General features: G+C 48.7%; 1 protein-coding gene across 5 annotated transcripts in view; it reads right to left on the bottom strand.

Moving 5' to 3' along the window:
* The window catches only part of TSPOAP1 (TSPO associated protein 1), a 50,264-nt gene extending 32,717 nt beyond the window's left edge, over positions 1–17,547 (bottom strand). For 3 of the 5 annotated variants that reach the window (XM_080983989.1, XM_080983990.1, XM_080983991.1), the window contains exons 1-5: positions 16,819–17,543; positions 6,515–6,622; positions 5,452–5,580; positions 4,981–5,157; positions 3,265–3,540 (exon numbers count right to left, since the gene is read on the bottom strand). In XM_080983989.1, the coding sequence (XP_080840115.1) occupies positions 3,265–3,540; positions 4,981–5,157; positions 5,452–5,580; positions 6,515–6,622; positions 16,819–17,019 (891 nt within the window). In that variant the 5' untranslated portion in view covers positions 17,020–17,543. Of the gene's footprint in view, positions 1–3,264; positions 3,541–4,980; positions 5,158–5,451; positions 5,581–6,514; positions 6,623–16,818 lie in introns of all 5 variants that reach the window. The other 2 variants (XR_013980099.1, XM_080983992.1) reach the window with 2 other exon arrangements.
* Positions 17,548–19,585: the final 2,038 nt, after the last annotated feature.

Raw genomic sequence — 19,585 nt, 5'->3', positions numbered from 1 at the left:
CTAAAAGCAAAGACATCAAAACACATTCAGAACCAGAAATTAAAACCCAGTTTGCCCTGACAGCAGTCCAGGAGCCAGTCACAATCTCTCAGCCTAACCTACCTCGCAGGGTTGTCATGGGGATAAAATGGAGCTGGGAGAACAATGCATGCCACCTTGAGCTCCTTTATGAATACATAAAGGTGCTCCCCTGGAGTACCATCTTTTAGGTAGTCTGTGTGGACACTGAGAGCAGGATCCTGGAACAGATTGGTTGTACAAGAGAAGAGGATCCTGTTCCAGGATCCTGCTCTTAGTGTCCACACCCCTCTGAGGTTAGGTTGGGTGGGTATCAGGGACATCTTTGAAAGTGGTACCTAACCCCCCCCCCCCAAATAGGGCTGTATCTAATGTTATAGCCATGCTCAGTGTAGACCAATTGAACTAATGGACATGACTAACTCAGGTTCATTTATTTCTTGATTGTATATACTCTCAGGTGTATATACATACATTGCATTGGTATTCTATATGATGAGTGGTATAGAAATTCCTGCAAATAAATAAATAATTGAAGGGGTCTACCCTGAGTAGAGCTTTGATGGCTATAACTCCATGCAGGCTTTCCCAGCTGGCTGAATAAGTCTCTGTCATGGGTTTAAAACTCATCTTCTTCTTTTTTCTAACTGTGCTTTAAAGCTGTTTTTATTATCTTCTGCACATTGCCCAGGGTCATGTGTGGAAGGTGAATTTATTTATTTATTTTATTGCATTTCTACCCCACCCTTTTCTCCAAGGAGCTCAAGGCAGTTTGCATGGTTTTTGTCCTCCTCTTTTGATCCCCACAGCAACCCTGCAAGGTAGATTAGGTTGTTTGTGTGTGAGAGAGGGACAGACAGAGACAGAGAGAGACTGGACCCAAGACCATCTAGTGAGCCTCATGGCTGAGTGGGGATTAAACCCTGGTCTCTTATGTCCTACTCTGACATACAACAACATCAACGGAGCACTTTTGTCTTTTAGGCATAAAGCCAAGTCTCTCTTATGCACTGGCATAGTGTAGTGGCTAAGGAATTGAGCTATGTGCTTATGTATTCATAAAAAGGCTCTTAGAGCAGCTTACAAATGCCAATGGTTGTTACAATCTAAAAGACACAATACAAAAAAGAAAAGGGATTCAGAGGGAAGGGGAAAACACTTTTTGTTCAGGCAAGCCTATCCAGATATGCAGAATGCTGGTGTGTGTTTTAATCTCTTTCTAGTGTTCTGTTGAATTTTATTATCTTTCAAATAATAGCATTGTAGCGTTGGACATAACTGCTAACACACACACAACCCCACCCCACCCCGCAATGCAGGAATCACACCTAAATACGGTAATCCCTGACAGATGGCTATCCAAATGTTTTCACCTACTTATATTTATTGATCAGTTTAGTATTTGTTGCAAACCGCATGGAGGGTTGGTTACAATCAAGATGTATATAAATTCTGCTAAATAAAATAAATGGGCAATGCCAGGACTGAAGCCGCAGACCCTTCTGCGTGAAAAAAATGGGGTTGCCCTGCCGCTTCTCTAATCTAAAGCTCTGATCTGGGCTAGGAGCAGCAGCAAAGGCCCCGATTCTGCCAGGGACCCGATGGAGAAGCAAGTCAAAGGCAAGCAAAGCCCTTGGTAGCTGCAGGGGAGAGGGTAACCCAGAGGCAAAATTGGAGTTGCAATGCGTTTCCTTGTTGCTGCTGTTGTTTTGCTGCTGTTGTTATGCCCTACCTTTTCCCCCAGACCGCGCCCTCAATACAAAACACAGTTAAAAACATCATAGCGCTATTAAAAGTTTCTTCCACCCACCCTACCCATCGAACGCCTGGAAACCGCCCCTCTCTGACTCCCGCCTCCTCCCGGTGGCTGCGAGAAGCACTCTGCAAACGCTCAGAGGACTCCATGATGACGTCCCACGGCACTGAAGGAGCCGGCTGCGCAGGGAGCCGGCCCGCAAGGCCAGGAGGGCCGGCTGCAGCCACCCTCCTCCCTCCGGGGTCCTTTTCCAGCCCCATCTCCCCTCCCTGCTCGGCCAAGCGGGAGCTGAGGCCTGGCCCGCCGGACAGCGCCGGACTCCTACCTGCTGCTCCCAATTTCAGCACCACGGAGAGCTCCGCGCTGGCTGGGCCTCGGCTGGGCGGGTTGGTCGGCTGGGCTGAACCACTTCTCCGCCAAGGGAGGGGGAGGAGGAGCCGCTCTCGGGAGGCTGCAAGCGGGAGGGTTCGCATCCGCGTTTCCTCCCACCCCTCCGCCGGCAGTGGGACATCCCGGCCCTGCGGGTCCGGGCTGGGGTTGGAAAGGGCCGCCCGAGGGCATCAGAGGAGCTAGTAGGCGAGGTTGGCAGCCCTTTCCCCACTCACAACGAAACCTCCCTCCCTTGTTAGCATTCGCACGTTCTTCAAGCGGCTTCACGTGTCTCAGAGTTCCCAGGCATACCGAGCGACCACGATAGCATTTTTAGACTCTACCTTAGGGCAAAGCAATGATGAAATCTAACTGTTCTTCATGGTTTCGTGTGTAAATTGCCTTGAGGCGGTGGTTTAATAAATTAATTGTAATAAGAATGATAAATTCCTGCTCTTGTTGTGATAATGATCACCAAGTTTAGATTTATGCAAGACAGAGACCTGATGAGGGTACCTTTTGTTTTAATACTGGGCAGCCTTCAACTCGGTTTTACTCAGAGTACACCTGCTGAAATTAATGGGCCTAACTTTGTCATGTTCATTAATTTCAGTACATCTGCTCTGAGTAAAACTTAGTTGAAAAGCACCCGCTGGATCTAGCAGTTCAGGGCAGAAGCCACAACTACATAAAAACTCAGAGAGGTTCAGCTGGCACCTTCATTATACAGTACACCTTTAGGCGCCAGGCAAAAACGTTCCTCTTTAACCAGGCTTTGGGCTGACTGACATCCAACGCCCTTTTAAAATGTGTTGGGGATGGGGGGGATTATTGTGTTGTTTTTGTTTTGTTTTTATTATGTATTATATGTTTTTACATTGTGATTTTATCTTGTGAACTACCTGAGGGTATAGGGCGGTATACAAATTCAATTAATTAATCATCCAACGTTCATTGCATGCTTGATGTACATGCTTGATGTATGTCCCCCTGCAAGAAACCTGGCCAAATGTCTTATTTACAAACCAGAAAGGACGTGCACTTGCATCTAATGTGATAATAACGAGCGGGACTTAACAATAAGCACAGAAGTTTGAAGTGCAAGTCTATAAGCGGTTTACCTTCCTCACTGCCTCCACTGCAGAGGACAGCACATTTCGCTGCCGTGAGACCCTTGAAGGAGAAAAGCCATTTGAGCAGGCTGGCAGGGCTGGTGCAGGGGACCCCATGCCCACGACTGATGCCAAGGAAGCATCCCCTGACCCCTGGCTGTGAGAGCCCAGGGATGCCTTGAAATTCTTCAGGGCAATCTGCCTCTGTAGACGCAGCACCTCCTTCTGTGACTCTCGGAGCAGGTGGCGGAAGTCCAGGAGGGGGAGACAAGGAGAAGAAGCTTCCTAGGAAGACACAAACCATCACCTTTAGGGTTGCTTCTAGATTTGAAGAAATCTCAGCTGGTTAATCAGTTCCTCAATGGACATGAGAATATAATAAGAGATTGCTATATCAGGCCAATGGCCCATCTAGTCTGGCTTCCTGTTCTCACAGTGACCAGTCAGATGCCCATTGTGGGAAACCAGCAACCAGGATACAAACACAAGAGCAACTCTCCCCTCCTGTGGTTTCCAGCAACTGGTAATTGGTGGAGGCAGAGCATCGATATTGGAGCTAATAGCCATAAAAACTCTCTCCTCCATGAATGTGTCTAATCCTCTTTCAAAAGTGTCTAGGTCGTTGGCTATCCCTGCCTCCAGTGGGAGGGAGTTCCATAGTTTAACCACACACTGCATGAAGAAGTACTTTATCAGTCCTGAATCTTCCCACGTCCAACTTCATTGGGTGCCCATGAGTTCTAATGTTATGAGGGAGGAAGAAAAACCTTTCTCAATCCACTTCCTCCATGCTATGCATAATTTTAAAAAGCGTCTACATCAACCCTTACTCGCCTTTTTTCTAAACTAAAAAGTCCCAAATGGTGCAGCTTTTCTTCATAGGGGAGTCACTCCATCCCCTCAGTCATTCAGGTGGTCCTTTTCTGAACCTTTTCCAATATCCTTTCAGAGGTGAGGCAACCAGAACTGCACACAGTACGATAAGCATCTCTCTCCACATTAAAGGACTGTAAAGGCAGCGCTTGCTGCCTGCTGTTCAGTAAAGTAAAGGTAAAGGGACCCCTGACCATTAGGTCCAGTCATGGCCAACTCTGGGGTTGCGGCACTCATCTCGCTTTACTGGCCGAGGGAGCCGGCGTACAGCTTCCGGGTCATGTGGCCAGCATGACTAAGCCGCTTCTGGCGAACCAGAGCAGCGCACGGAAACGCCGTTTACCTTCCCACCGGAGCGGTACCTATTTATCTACTTGCACTTTTGACGTGCTTTCGAACTGCTAGGTTGGCAGGAGCTGGGACTGAGCAACAGGAGCTCACCCCATCGCGGGGATTCGAACCGCTGACCTTCTGATCGGCAGTTCCTAGGCTTTGTGGTTTAACCCACAGCGCCACCCGCGTCAGTACTTTGTATAAAAATGATTTCAAACATAATTAACTCTTTTTAAAGGAATTGAGTCAAGTTTGGGGAAGGGGTAGGGTATCTTTTTTGCATGTAGAAAGCCCAATCCTGACAGCATCTCTCTACAAAGGGCTGCCAAGTCCCCTGGTCTGAAACCGCAGAGAGCTGCTTTCTGAACCATTTTTGGCCCAACTTTCTGGGGGCCTCGTGGCAGAGGCAAAAGTTTGCAAAGCCACGAACAGGAATTTTGCCTCCGTGCACCAGGCTGGTTTCTGCACAACTAACGCACCCCTCTCCAAACCCAAGATATCTCTGCATGGAACCTTCACCTTTCCCGACGTGATTTTGGCCTGCAGGTCTTGGCATTCCTGCTGCAGGGCGTTGATCTGCTTGTCCTTTGCCAGCAGCACACTGGCTTGCTCACGCAGGTCCATAGCCCGCTGGCGGGCCAGTGCCTTCTTGCAGAGTCCCGCACAGGAGCCCTTCACCGCAACCGGGGTGTTGACCTGCAGCAGAAAGAGAACAAGACAGTGGAGCAGACTACCTGGGGAGGTGGCGGGTTCTCCTTTGTTCGAGGCTTTTAAGCAGGGTTTGGAGTCTGTTGGGGATTCTTTAGCTGCAATGCATGGGGTTGAGCTAGATGACCTCTGGGGTACCTTCCCACTCTGCCATGCTATGATTCTAGATACGGGCACAAGAGGCTGCCTTTTACTAAACCAAATCTCTGGTCCACACGCCTCAATGTTTTCTACCCCAGTGGTGGGGGATGTCTGCGACACGGCACCTTCTCCCACACTTACTACTTTGAGGTTGGCTTCCTGGAGCTTCCGTGCCCTTTCCTCCAGGCGCTTGGCGATGACGGCTAGCTCAGCATTTTTCCTCTTCAGGTGCCTCACTTTCTCCTGAGTCTCTGGGAAGCAGCTCTTGTGCTGAGAGAGGGGAAGTGGGAAGGAAGGAAAGAGGTTTGAGTCCTCTGCAGCAATTGCTGGGGCTGGCCCTGCCATGAGGCAGAGGTTGCAGACCTTTAGCCTGTTTAGCTCGTTGACCCTGGCTGGCAGCGACTCTCCAGGGTTTCAGACATTCCCAGCCCCTGCAAAGCAGATTTTCTACCACTGAGCTAAGATTCCAGTCTTCATGGTTCAAGGAAGCTGCCTTAAACTGAGTCAGGTGACAGGTCATTGTCTGACCCAGTACAGTGGTACCTCGGGTTAAGAACTTAATTCGTTCTGGTGGTCTGTTCTTAACCTGAAACTGTTCTTAACCTGAGACACCACTTTAGCTAACGGGGCCTCCTGCTGCCGCAGCTGCACAATTTCTGTTCTCATCCTGAAGCAAAGTTCTTAACCCAAGGTACTATTTCTGGGTTGGTGGAGACTGTAACCTGAAGCGTCTGTAACCTGAAGCGTATGTAACCTGAGGTACCACTGTACTGTCTACACTGACAGGCAGCAGCTCCCAGCTGAGTGAGCCTAAGGAGCATAGATGGTGTTTCCTTTTGGCCCTGACCCTGCCCACCATGGACTTAAGCCCATCCCACAGTCATCTGGTGACCCCTGACAGACTATGTGTGACCCCCAACTGGAAGAAAGCTTGCTATAAAGTGGGTGAAAGTATTTTAAGTCAGAAAATGAGGACGATCTGGACTGTGGGATTCCAGCCAGTCAGGAGGAACTTCTCCTAAACATGCCTAGTGGCTCCCAGATGTTTAGGACAAGAGATCCCATCATCCTCAGCATCACATGGCCATGCTGGCTTGGGCTGATGGGAGCTGTAGTCCAACAACCTCTGGAAGGCACTCGGTTGGGGAAGACTGGTGTTGCCTGATCTCGTTGGAAGGTTTCCCACTCCCAAGTGCCTCCTCACCAGCAGGCTGTTCTCCTTCTTCAGGGTGGCACAGCGGGACTGCAGCTCCTCCAGCGCTGTAAGGAGGACTTGGTTCTGACGCAGGAGACAACGGTAACTCACACCATACTGGGAAGTGAGAGAGAGAGAGAGAGAGTGGCAGACATGTTTTAGAAAGATCTCTTGAATGTACTTTTGCTTCAGTCTTTTAGCCACACCCCCTCTTTTAGCCACACCCACATCTTTAGCCACACCCTAATTCATTTGGCCATACCCCTTTCTCTAACCACACCCCTTTTCTTCAGCCACACCCCTCTTCCTTTGGCCACACCCATTTCACACTGACACAGGGAACCTTTTTACCCTGGACTTTGACACCTGACAATGATATACATATTTTAGGACCAGCCTTATTCTTGTGACTGTAATATGTCTTAAAATGTTTTTAGTGTTGTCTTTTAGAATTGCTGGGACCTTTTGCTGAAGGGCATTCAATAAATCAAAGGAACAACACCCAGTAACTGTCCTGTTGTCAAATATTAGATTGACGCAGAATTTACTTTTTCAGTTTTTCAGTTTATTGTTTATTTAACAAAATGTATTTACTGTTTCCTTGAACAAAAGACCTCTGAACAGTTTTAAAAAAAATATTTCTGTCTTTATTTATTTTTTCTTGTTAGAAAATTATATGTGCATAAATAATAAAACAGCAGTTGCCTGTCTAAACTTGAGGTTCCACCCAGATCTTGTTAGCACGACAGGTTTATTAAACAGGCTACTGAATGATCTTCAGTTCAAGCACCTAACAGTTGGTAATCCAAGGGAAGAGAAGTAGATCAGAATCTCGGCAGCGGCTGAGAGAACAGCACAGAATTAATCCACCCTGCTGGAATGCAAGACAGACACATATGAATTCCAGTATGGCACCTGGCTCCAAGCTAATGCGTTCCAGACATGTTGGACTACAACTCCCATCATCCTAGCCTTGCACCAAGTCAGATCATTAATCCACCTAATCCAGTTTTGTCTACACTGACTAGCAGTGGCTCTCCAGTTTCAGGCAGTAGACATTCCCAGTCCTACATGGAGATGTCATTGAGGTTTGAACCTGGGACCTTCTGCATGCAAAGCAGATCTTCTGCCACTGAGTGACAGGTATTTCCCCACAATGACCGGGGCTGATGGGAATTGGAGTCCAGAACCTCTGGAGGATCATGATGGAGAGGCTGCTGTAAGATTCTGCTTACTGTTGAAATCCGGTGGCAAACGGAAAAGAAATAAGAAAACCCCATACAGAGAAGAGTGGAAGGAGTTATGAGAGCCATCTTCAAATATCTGAGGGGCCATCACACAGAAGATAGAGCAAGCTTGCTTTCTGCTGCTCCAGAGTGGAGGACCCAAACTGATGGATTCCAATTGCAAACAGGAGATTCATATGCGGTGGGAATGTAGAGAAATTTTTAAAAAAGGGAAATTATATATAATGAATTGAAGAAAATGTTTAAAATGACATTTGTAAAAAAAAACAGAAGCATTTTTGTTAGGGATTGTAGGACAAGACCTGCCAAGGAAAACAAAGAATTTATTTGTGTATGCAACAACCGCGGCAAGAGTCTTGATAGCACAAGGATGGAAGAATGTGGAAACCCCGACAAAGGAACAGTGGCAAGAGAAATTGATGAACTACGCAGAACTGGCTAAATTGACATACAAACTGCGAGATGAGGACAACCGTGACTTTAAAGAAGAATGGGAACTTTTCACACATTACTTAAAAAGACAACAAAATGAATTGGACTCCTTGGCAGATTTTGAATAAACATACACAAATTTATTGATTGATAACATGGGAAACAGATAATGTAAGGATTTGTATAATTGTATAACATGCAGAGAATAATATGTGCTGAGAAATCAGAGAGAGGAGCTGAGGGAAGTCTCTGGGGGAGGGGGCGGGTGGGTTTGAGTGGGTGGGGGGGAAAGGGGGGATTGAATATGATATGTTTTGATATGTTGTTATGTTGAAATTGCTAATAAAACGGTTTTTTAAAAAAACACACAATTGCAAACAGGAGATTATGACTAAACATTGGGAATACGTTTCTGATGGTAAGAGCAGTTCGACCATGGAGCAAACTCCCTCGCTAGGTGTTGGACTCTCCTTCATTGGAAATTTTTAAGCAGACGTTGGATGGTCATCTGGCAGGGATCCTTGGGCTTCAATTCCTGCGTTGCAGGGGATTGGACTAGTTGACCTTTTGGGGATCCCTTCCAATTCTAAGATTCTATTACCTTTATTAAACAAAAAAACAAAAACCCAGCAGCAGCCTCGAATGATGGAAAATAATGTGCCACTCCAGGAAAGGCTGTGCTAACAGCTTCTGCCATTTGCAACTTCTCTCCTGCACTTAACTGCCTCTTTGAATTCTTTTTAAACTGGTGAGAGACGATCTTCCTGTGAAATGACCGAGTGCTTTCAAAAGCATCTCCGGCGCTCAAGGTCGAACTTCACCAAACGAAAGCTAATTGGCGCAGGCTCCTGTGACAGGACGGACCATTTGATTCCGGGAAGCGGTGACACCAGAAGGCATCTCGAGGATAATGACTCGAAGTGACAGGCGCAGACTACAAATCTGGCGCAAACGTTTAACGAGGAGGGCAAGGTAACCTTTGAAAGTGGAGCAGGGCCTCCGTGGAAACGCAGCAGGTCTATCTGGGTTGCGCAAGGCAGAGAGCTCAAGTGGCTTATCCTTGCCCTCAGATTCTCAACTACGAAGGGAGAGTGAGGGAGAGGGGGAAAGTTTGAGTTAGTTCACATTTAAGGGCGGACCTACCTACCGGTAATTCACAGAAATGTAGAGAAACATCCTTTCTTCAAAATTTGCACTTATCTGCGTTTTGCTCTCCAGCCAAGAAATGTGTCCCAAAATGCATTTATTTATGCACGCTGGGGCAAGATGGAGAGTTGTTTTCTCCTCACAGAACTACAATTCCTAGCAACCTTTCAAAACTCAAGTTCCTGGGATTCTTTGGAGGAAAGTAACGTGTTCTCCATGTATGGTGTGGATGTGACCTCTTTCCAAGCCATGTAAGCCCATGATACCCAAAGTGGGTGGTACCACTCCAGGGGGAGAGGGGGTTAACTAGGGGGCTAAACCTGGGATCTTCTGCATACAAGGCAGATGCTCTACACGTTGAGCCATGTGCCCCCTTCCTCTAAAACCAATGTAAGGTGCTAGTTCTTATTGTCCTGCGGAAAAGACTGAAATAAATAGGAGCTCCTTGTGCAAAATCAGAGCATTGATCCAGCTAGCTCAGGATTGCCTGCACTGGCTGCCAGCACCTCTCTCCGCGGTTTTACATAAGGGACATTCCCAGTCCTAACTGGAGATGTTGGGGCCTGAACCTGGGACCGTCTGCATGCAAAGCAGGTGCTGTACCCACTGAGCTACAGTCCCTTCCTGCTCCTATGTTAGACAGGATCCCGCCCCCCCCCCATATTCCTGGCTGATAAAGAACAGGTTTTTGAGTGTTGCAAATCTGAAAAACAACAACTCATTTTAGTTTTCTTTATCCCATAAGGTCCAGGTAGATCAGATCAAGGGGATGCATCTAACCCAACATGCAGCTTCTCTACCTCTGGGTAGACCACAAGCAATGCCTTCTCCTGCTGCTATTCCTCCACAATTACTATTGAGGGATAGGTTGTCTCAGAAGCTGCTTCCATACAGCCATCACCACTCATAGCAGTTGGCAGGCCTCTCCTCCACGAACTCGCCTAATCTCCTTTCGTATATTGCCACATCTTGTAGCAAGGAGTTCCACATTGCTCAAACCCCACAAATGGTCATATCAGCACAGCAGCTGTCATAATAGCAGTTGGGATATCATCTGCAGAGTGGCTAGGTATCAGGGGTGAGGAGCATCTGTGGCCCTCCAGATGTTGCTGGACTATAATATCCAACATCTGTGAAAATTGGGACATACTGCCTTCATGGAAAGTGTTATATCCAAAACACCAGGAGAAGGGCAGCAGGATTGGAGACGGCTGGTAGATAAACACACATCAATAACTTATTTATTTATTTATTTATTTATTTGGTAAAAATTTATATGCCACTGGATTGTAAAAGAGAAACAAACAAATTAAAGGATAAAATTATCAATAGAAAATATAACAGCAATAATCTAAAACTTTCAGAAAGTTAAAATGACAACCGACAGATCAGAACTACACCAGCTTTCTAAATATCTGGGTAGGAGGCATCTCTAAACAAGATTTTTTTTTATCAGGCACCAAAAAATAGTACAGTGAAGATATCTGTTTGCTATCACTAAGCAGGAAGTTCCAAAGTGTAGGTGCTGCCACACTAAAAGTTGTGTCTTTGGTGTCTCCATTTGCATCATACAGCACCTTGAGATGATTGAGTAGAAGGCAATTAATAAATTAGTGATAATATTATCTCCTTGATATAACCAAAGGCACAGGCAAAACAGCTTTGACTTGGGTCTCCTTGATTGAGCATCGTCAGACAAAGAAGTAGGCTCAGTAGCCACAACCAGAAAGGCAGTTCTGAGAATTTTAATGCTCAAGGGAGACACACAAACGCAATTGCTTGTTCCCACCATTTCCCTAGAAAATGAGGTCAAATCACCTCTCCTCCCTTCTTTCCCTCAGATTTGCAACACCCAGAAGCACTGAAATGTACACTGCTTTAAGGCTTACCTTCTCTGCAAGCATCTCTTAAGAGAAGCTCCAACACACACACACACACACACACACACACACACACACCTATCTCCCGGCTCCCATCATCAACCCAGCCTGTATTATATAAGCTGAAGAAATGAAGAAATCTGAAACAGTGGCAGATACCCCTCCCCCCCACACACATTCCCTAAAAAAGAATAAAATAAAAATCTTCAGCTTTACGCCAGAAACTTCACACTACAGTGGTACCTCGGGTTAAATACTTAATTCATTCTGGAGGTCCGTTCTTAACCTGAAACTGTTGTTAACTTGAAGCACCACTTTAGCTAATGGGGCCTCCCGCTGCTGTCGCACCGCTGGAGCACGATTTCTGTTCTCGTCCTGAAGCAAAATTCTTCACCTGAAGCACTGTTTCTGGGTTAGCGGAGTCTGTAACCTGAAGCGTATGTAACCTGAAGCGTATGTAACCTGAGGTATCACTGCATTGAAAGTGGGATCCTATAGAGCTTAACAACCCTAATACCATCACACCATGATGAGTAGAATTAATACACACACAAAAAAAGGATGACCAGCGTGGCCCTCAGGAGAAGGCAGCTTCCCATTTAAAGTCTTTTCTCCAGAACCAGGACGACTGGAATCTTACTTAGTTCTCAGCTCACTGGCAGAGCAGCTGCTTTGCATGCAGAAGACCTCAGCTTCCATCCCCAGCATCTCCAGGTAAGCCTGGGGGTGTCCCCTGCCTGGAATTCTGGAGAGCTGTTGCCAGTCAGTGTAGACAATGCTGAGCCAAGCATCTAGCATCTTCCTATATCATACCCTCCAACATTTATCTGATGAAAATAGGGATGTCCCTATTTATCTGATGAAAATAGGGATGTTTACTGTTTATACCCCACACATCTTACAGGGTTGCCCCAGCCACTCTGAGCAGTTTCCAACAGATATAAAGACATAATAAAACATTAAACACTAAAAAAAACCTTCCCTATACAGGGCTGTTTTCAAATATCTTCTAAAGTTTGTATAGTTACTTATCTCCTTCGCTCAGGAGGTCTCATAACTCCATATCCTCCAACATTTCTCCAATGAAAATAGGGACATCCTAAGGAAAAGTGGAACATTTTGGGATCAAATCAGAAACCAGGACGGTTTCTCTAAATCAGGGACGTCCCTGGAAAATAGGGACACGGAGTGTCTGCTACTACTTCTATTACTTTTACTATTTATACCCTGCCCATCTGACTAGATTGCCCCAGCCACTCTGGGCAGCTTCCAACATTAAGCATTTAAAAACTGCCTTCAGGTGCTTCAGGTGGTTCCAACATTTCTCTGATGAAAATAGGGAGGTCCCGTGGAAAAGTGGGACATTCTGGGATCAAATCAGAAACCGGGATGGCTTCTGTAAATCTGGGACTGTCCCTGGAAAATAGGGACACTTGGAGGGTCTGCTATGTGCCTTCGACCAGTTTGGCCCATTCGAGCAACCCCTGGGATATGGAAGAGTGAAAGAACTTCCTCCAAAATGAGACTTGGCGGCAGTCCAGAGAGGGGGTGGCTGACCCCTGCTCCTAAGACCAGAGGTCCTCAAAACCTGTGGCAAGGTTATCCCCTCCCTGGACCAGTTTTTCAGCAGTAAAAATATTCATTTTTTCCTGGATTTGTATGGGGTGTGTGTGAAGACTTTAACATAATAAGAATCAGATGTTTGGGGAGGTGGGGTGCTCTTCCCATACAGCTGATAGGCCTCCTTGCAAGATCACCCCATTCTAAGGTGAGGGAGAAGCGTCTGTTCTGGAAAGAGCAACGCAGGCCCTGCCTCCTTCGCTGTGACGCAGGGATGCAGCGGGAAGGAACCAGCCCAATTTCTCCCCAAAAAACAGGACCCGGTGGAGCGGAGATTTTGCCAGCCGGCAGGGTGAAAGAACAGGCTGTCATCTCTTTGCCTCTCCAGGGTGGAGAATGGAAGCTTAGCTGTATAGCGTTGCAGAACTGCAACAGCCACAGAAGGAGCTTGACCTGAGAGAGGAAGATTCTTGCTTTTGTCCGAACTCCCCATTGCAAAGGGGCGAAGTCACCAGTGGATGATGAAAAGGGCATTAAGAAGAAGAGCCAAGGGCCCATCTAGCCCAGCATCCTATTCCCACAGCAGTGAACCAGATGCATCTTCTGGGAAACTAGCAAGCAGGATTCGAGCACAAGAGCCCTCTCCCCTACTGTGTTTTCCAGCAACTGGTATTTAGAAGCATCGCTGCCTCCGACTGTGGAGGCAGAGAAGAGCCATCGTGGCTAGTAGCCACAGACACCCTTTCCTCATTTTGGACAGCTTTGAAACCATTCCTTAGTTGTGATTCCTGCTTTGCAAGGGGTTGGACTAGATGGCCATTTGGGTCCCTTCCAACTCTATAATGCTATGAATCAAATTCATGACGGAAGCTGCTGATGGCTATTAGCCATGCCGGCTGTGTACTCCTTCCACTGTCAGAAGCAACAGCAGCAGCAACAACTTCTTAAATTTATACACCACCTTTTCTTCCAAGGAGCTCGAGGTTTTGCACATGGCTCTTCCCCTCCTCCTTTTACCCTCACAACAACCCTGTGAGGTGGGTTAGGCTGAGAGATGCTGACTAGCCCAGGCAAGGATCATCCAGTGAGCTTCCTGGCCAAATGGCATATCAAATCCTTGCCTCTCCCGGGATTTCAAAGTGGGGAGGGGGTTGCTGCTGCCCTCAGTTTCCTGCTTGGGGGGTCTGGGAGCAGACGCCTCTGCTTGGCTGCTGTGCTGGACTAGATGAGCCTCCTTGGGGCCTGATCCAGACGCCATGATCTTAATTTATTTCAGAGGAGAGCCCAACCTTAAGGGGGATCCCTTAATTTATTCTTAAGCTACAGCTCAGTATTAGAGCACCTGCTCTGCATGCAGAATGTCTCCGATTCAAACCTTGGTTCCTGGTCTTTTTTTAAAATGGGGGGGAGTTCAGGAAAGACCCTTCTCTGCCCTAGAGACCCCAGAGTGTTGCTGCCCCTCATAAACAACTTGGGGGTCTCTCAAATGCTGAAAGGGCAGGACAACGGTTTTGACTGGGGAGGGCAAGGCCCCCATCCCTCCCTAACAATCTAGCAGGATCATGGCAAGCACAAACAAAAACTTCAGGCAGTAACCAAAAGGAAGTGTTGTATAATGGTTATGGGTATGCGGAACATCAGACATTGCCTTATAGTCAGCCCATCAGGCTCAGTATTGTCAACACTGACTGGCAGTGGCTCTCCAGGGTTGCAAACAGGGGGCCTATCTAGAAATACAACAGATTGAAACTGGTGCCTTCTGTATGTCTAGCAGATGTTCTGCCACTGAGCTGTGACCCATCCTCAGCCAGGTCCATCTAGCTCAGCAGTGCCAACACTGACCGGCAGCAACTCTCCAGGGTTTCAGCCAGGGGATATTTCCACCCTTATCTGGAGACACCACTGGGGATTGAACCTGGGACCTTCTGCATGCAAGGCAGATGATCTGCCACTGAGCTACACATCCAGAGCTGCAAAGGCACCCTGTTTGGCACCTCAACTTGACCAGCTGGCCTTAAACCAGCCACTGTCCTCTGAGGACTCTGTGCCCCAAGTTCCATTAGCAGATAGTAAGATAACTTCAGAAGGTGGCAGACTCTCCTTCACTGGAGGTTTCCTAGCAGAGGTTGGACAAGGATTCTTTAGCTGTGATTCTGGCTTTGCAAGGGGTTGGGATCCCACCCAACTCTACAATTCTATGACTCTTAAGATCATCAGCTGCCTTCTATCAAAGACAGGTGCTGCAGCGGTTATTGAGATAATGGAGGACAAACATGCGAGAGGTAAACTTGCAAAGATGTCCATAGAAGCTGCCAGCCTCACCCCCCCTCCAAAAAAAAAATACTAGTCTTTAAGGTCATTTATAGAAACATGAATCATTTCAACACCAACAGCTGGGGGGGGGGGCAGGAACATTATAGCCTTATGCACAAACCCTGGCTATTTGCTTGCCCCAAACCAGTTATTACTAGGCTCGTATGGGTGGTTATTCACAAACCTGTTTGGACACTTAGCAGGTCTGGGATAGTCACCATGGTGCCACCCAGAAGCTGTGAGCCCCTCCTACCATCACATCTGACCATTGGTCCTGCTGGCTGGGGCTGACGAGAGCTTGGAGTCCAACGATACCTAGCTATGATCAGCTGCCGGATAAAAAGAGCCCAGGTGAAAGGTCTGTCCGGTGCAGCACTCTCTTCTCACAGTAGCCACAAAGATGCCTATTCTGGAAAGCCCACAAGTAGGAGATGCGGAGCTGAGCCCACAAATGGCTGATGGCCACAATGGCCATGCTCTGCCTCCACAGTCAGAGGCAGCAATTGTTTCTGAATACCAGTTGCTGGAAACCACAGGAGGGGAGAAGACTCAGGTTTTGCTTGCAGGTTTCCCATTTGGTTGGCCACTGTGAGAACAGGATGCTGGACTAGATGGGACACTGGCCTGACCCAGAAGTCCCTTCTTAGGTTCCTATTTGGCCGTCAGCAACTGGGATTCACAGGTATACTGTCTCTGGAGATGGGTGTTCCACTGAGGCAGCATGGCTTGCAGATTTCTCCTTTGCCTCCACGGAAGGGAAGGGAGCCCAGAGCCACAGAGCCCTCAACCAAGAGCTTCTTACTGCTTGGCTGTGAACCCCAATTGGGAAGTGTGGGGAGGGGGCGTCTGCGTTTTCAACAGGATTTTTAGAACCGTCAGTGTCTCTGCAGCTCAGCTACAACGTGGGAAAAACATGGTTCCTCCTTCATGGCTGTGAAGAAGGAGACTTTACTGCATCCCTCGTTCGTCAGCTACAGGTTTGTGGGGAGAAAGATATTCCTGATAGGGAATCTATCTATCTATCTAGGTGATCTCTGAGTTAAATGCAAGCCATTAATTTCATTTAAAAAAATAATATGGGTGATCTCTGAGTTAAATGCATGCCAGTAATTTCATTTTTTAAAAAAGATATGGGTGATCTCTGAGTTAAATGAATGGCAATAAGTTCATTTAAAAATGGCATGATTTTAATTTGGCAGCCTGGTCAGGAAAATCAAGAGTACATCAAGGGAGTGAATAAGGAAGAGACTGTCTGTGGAAAGCAAGACGCAAAGCTTCGTCACCAGCCAGATCCTTTAAGGATATTCAGAAGGAAAATACAAAATAATAATAAAATAATGATGATGATGATGCAACAGCCTCCTCTTCTTCCTCTTTGCCTCCCAGCACCTGGCATGAAGGTATACTGCCCTGGGATGAGGAGGTAAATCCTCCGTGAATTTGTCTAACCCTTGGGGGAGGCAATCTAAGCAAGCAACTACCAGCACATCTAACTATTCCAGTGCATTCCCAAGACTCAGCTAGATGTTATCACTCCATAGGCATGTCAAAGACCCAGTAACCTGTTTCCAATGCTGGACAGCCAGGTGCTTACGGAACGCGACCCCCCCCCCCCGGGTTTCTCACTGGCTTCAGGAACATAGAGATAGACTGCCTTGGAAGGAGGAGGCTCTTCCATGGTACCTAAAAGAAGCACAACGCTAGACCCTCCTTCCCAAATGCCGGCTGATCTTACCTGGGGTGATGCGGGCACCTGGCAGTGCCCGAGAGCGGCGCTTTCTGGGGGGGCTTGCTCCGAGGACCCCCAGCTTGGGACCTCCTCGTCCTCCTCCTCCTCCTGGAGGGCTGCCCTCACGCCTTCCCCCCTGCCAGCACCCCCGCTGCCCGGCATGGCTCCCTGCTGGCTCTCTGCAGAGGGCTCCTCCCGCCTCTTCATCCCTTTGGGTGTCGGGGAGACAGCGGCAGCACCCAAGGGACCAATCCGGGGGTGTCTGATGCTGCTGCCAGGATTGGACCAGGGGGCTCCACCAGCCGCTTGCTGGGGGGCATCACAGCTGAAAAGGCATCCCTGGGCGTCCCTTTCACTGCAGGGATGGCGAGAGAGGACTGGCCAGCCGGAGATGCTGGCGAGCGGCTCTTGCCTGGCGCTGGCTTAGCATAGGAGGAAGGCGGAGGAGGAGGGAGGAGGAAGGACGAGGCGGAGGCGGAGGCTGGCGCCTCCCCGCCCCTCGCCGCATACAAAAGGAGATGCGGGCAGCGAATCGGGCTGGCTAGGGCGGGCGCTGCTGTCACCAGGCGGGGATATGGGGGGGGGGCGGTCCCCCCCTCTCCAAAGAGGCAGCTGGGCCCGATCCTGGCTCAGAAGAAGGGCTGAGGGTGGGTGGGGAGGGAGCCGCCGCCCCCTCCCCTTCCCCGATCTGCAATAATAGTAATAATCGGAATTTTTTTGAGAGAGAGACAGTGGGGGATGAAAGAGTGAGAGACTCCCGTCGGCCTCGGAGATGCAGCGATGGAGCCAGCCCTCCAATAAGCAAAGCGCTCTCAGGCTGTTTCCATGGAAATGGTGCTTCGGTGACGGGGAGGGAGACGAGTGCGGTGGGTGCTGCCTGCCTATTGATTCGAGCTTAGGAATTGGGGGTGGGGTGGGGTGGCACAGACACCGCAGTGCAGCGCCGGCCCAAGGAATGGGCATCCGTGCCCTGCTCCAAAGGGACCACTTCTCCTTCCTCCTGGAGACTTGGCAGGTTTACGCCCCTCCCCCCTTCCCCTTGCAGGAAGCCTATAACCCACCTACCCCACCCCACCCCCGACTGCTGGGATGGGCAGTTTTGCAAGAGCCCCCTCCTCTTCTTCTTTTCCTACTCCTCTTCGTCCATCACCATCCTTCCCCTCTCCTGCCACCGCCCACCGCTTCCCCCCTCTCCGTTCTCTCCCTCACTCTTCTCTGACATCCTCATTTCCCAGGGCCGGCCCTGCCATTAGCAAAGGTGTTGAAGGAGTTGAGGATGCTAAAGGCAGTGTGAAGGGCCAGCCTTTCCTTCTGCTTGGGGAAGGGCTGCAGCTGAGTGGCAGAGCACCTGCCTTGAGTGCAGAAGGTCCCAGATTCAATCCCGCATCACCTCCAGGTATGGAGCCTGAAACCCTGGAGAGCTGCTGCCAGTCAGTGTAGGCAACACTGAGCTAGATGGAGCCATGTTCTGAACGTAGCTCTGTGCATGCAGAAGCTCCCAGGTTCATTCCCCAGAGGCCTCTGCAGGGAGAGTTGGGAATATCCCCTTCCTGAAACCTGGAGTATCTAGAAGCCTGCTGCCAACCAGTATCGACATTAATGAGCTAGATGGACCAGTGGCCTGACTCGGGATGAAGAAGCTTCCTATATTCCTCTTTCGGTCTTTACTCAGAACCTTGAGGACTAGAATCTTGCTTTAATTTCAAAGGACTGCAGCCCAGGGGCAGAGCTGATGCTTTGCATGCAGAAGGTCCCAGGTTCAATCCCTGGTGGCATCTCCAGGGAGGGAGCCACGCCTGAAGCCCAGGAGTGTTGCTGCCAGTCAGTGTCAACAACACTGGGTTGGACTAGATGACCCTTGGTGTCCCTTCCAACTCTATGATCCTCTGCTTCGAAGGGGAAAAAATAAGGCAGGAATGACACCTAGCTAGAACAAAGGGGTGTCTGTGTTGTGGAGCAGTTGCAGCTCCAGCCAGTCAGATACACACACGCTGCTGTGGAGGGCGCCTGGAGGTATTCCTCTCAAGACAGACAGCTTTGCTGATCAGCTCTGAAGCTTTAGTGGAAAGCACCGTAACTCTTTCCCCTCCCCCCTCACATATCATAATTCATTAATATCTAGAAGCCACACACATCTCCATTTCCCTTTCATCTCAGCTGCAGCATGGAAGAGTAGGCACTCTGCACATGCCCCGGGGCACGTTCTGTTATTCCACTGCTGCTGCGCCGACTTCTTCCGAGGCATAATTTGAGGCACTGAGCTTTGATGTGTAAAGGTTCTGCTCGACATACCCAAGAGACTTTCCTGCATCCCATCATAATCTCCAAGATCCGCTCTCGACGACGCATCGGGTGCAGTCCCAATCACAGTACAAAGAGAGCTCTTTGTAGAACGCCATCCCCCCCCCCACACCCCGCCATCGCAGACTCGCAAAAACGTTCTGTGAGGCAGGCCTTAGGGGGTGTATGCTGCTGAAAAATTCCCAGAATCCTTTTGGGGACAGAAGCCATGACAGTTCAACCAGTCTCAGGCTAGATTAAAATGCGATGTATCCCAAGCAATGGAACTTTGCCTCCCCATCCATCCCTGCAGTCTATATTCTGACTCTTCTTAAAGCCTTTTGCAGAAATTTGGGAGGACTTTTAAAAACATGCTTCTTTTGTGCAGATATGGATAAGTCGTGGGACGCGGGTGGCGCTGTGGGTTAAACCATAGAGCCTAGGACTTGCCAATCAGAGGGTCGGCGGTTTGAATCCCCGCGACGGGGTGAGC

Source organism: Podarcis pityusensis, assembly GCF_964106645.2.
Source record: "Podarcis pityusensis genome assembly, chromosome: 15".
NCBI lineage: Eukaryota > Metazoa > Chordata > Lepidosauria > Squamata > Lacertidae > Podarcis > Podarcis pityusensis.
The sequence above is the reverse complement of the archived record's forward strand: the minus strand, read 5'-3'. Positions and strand labels throughout refer to the sequence as shown.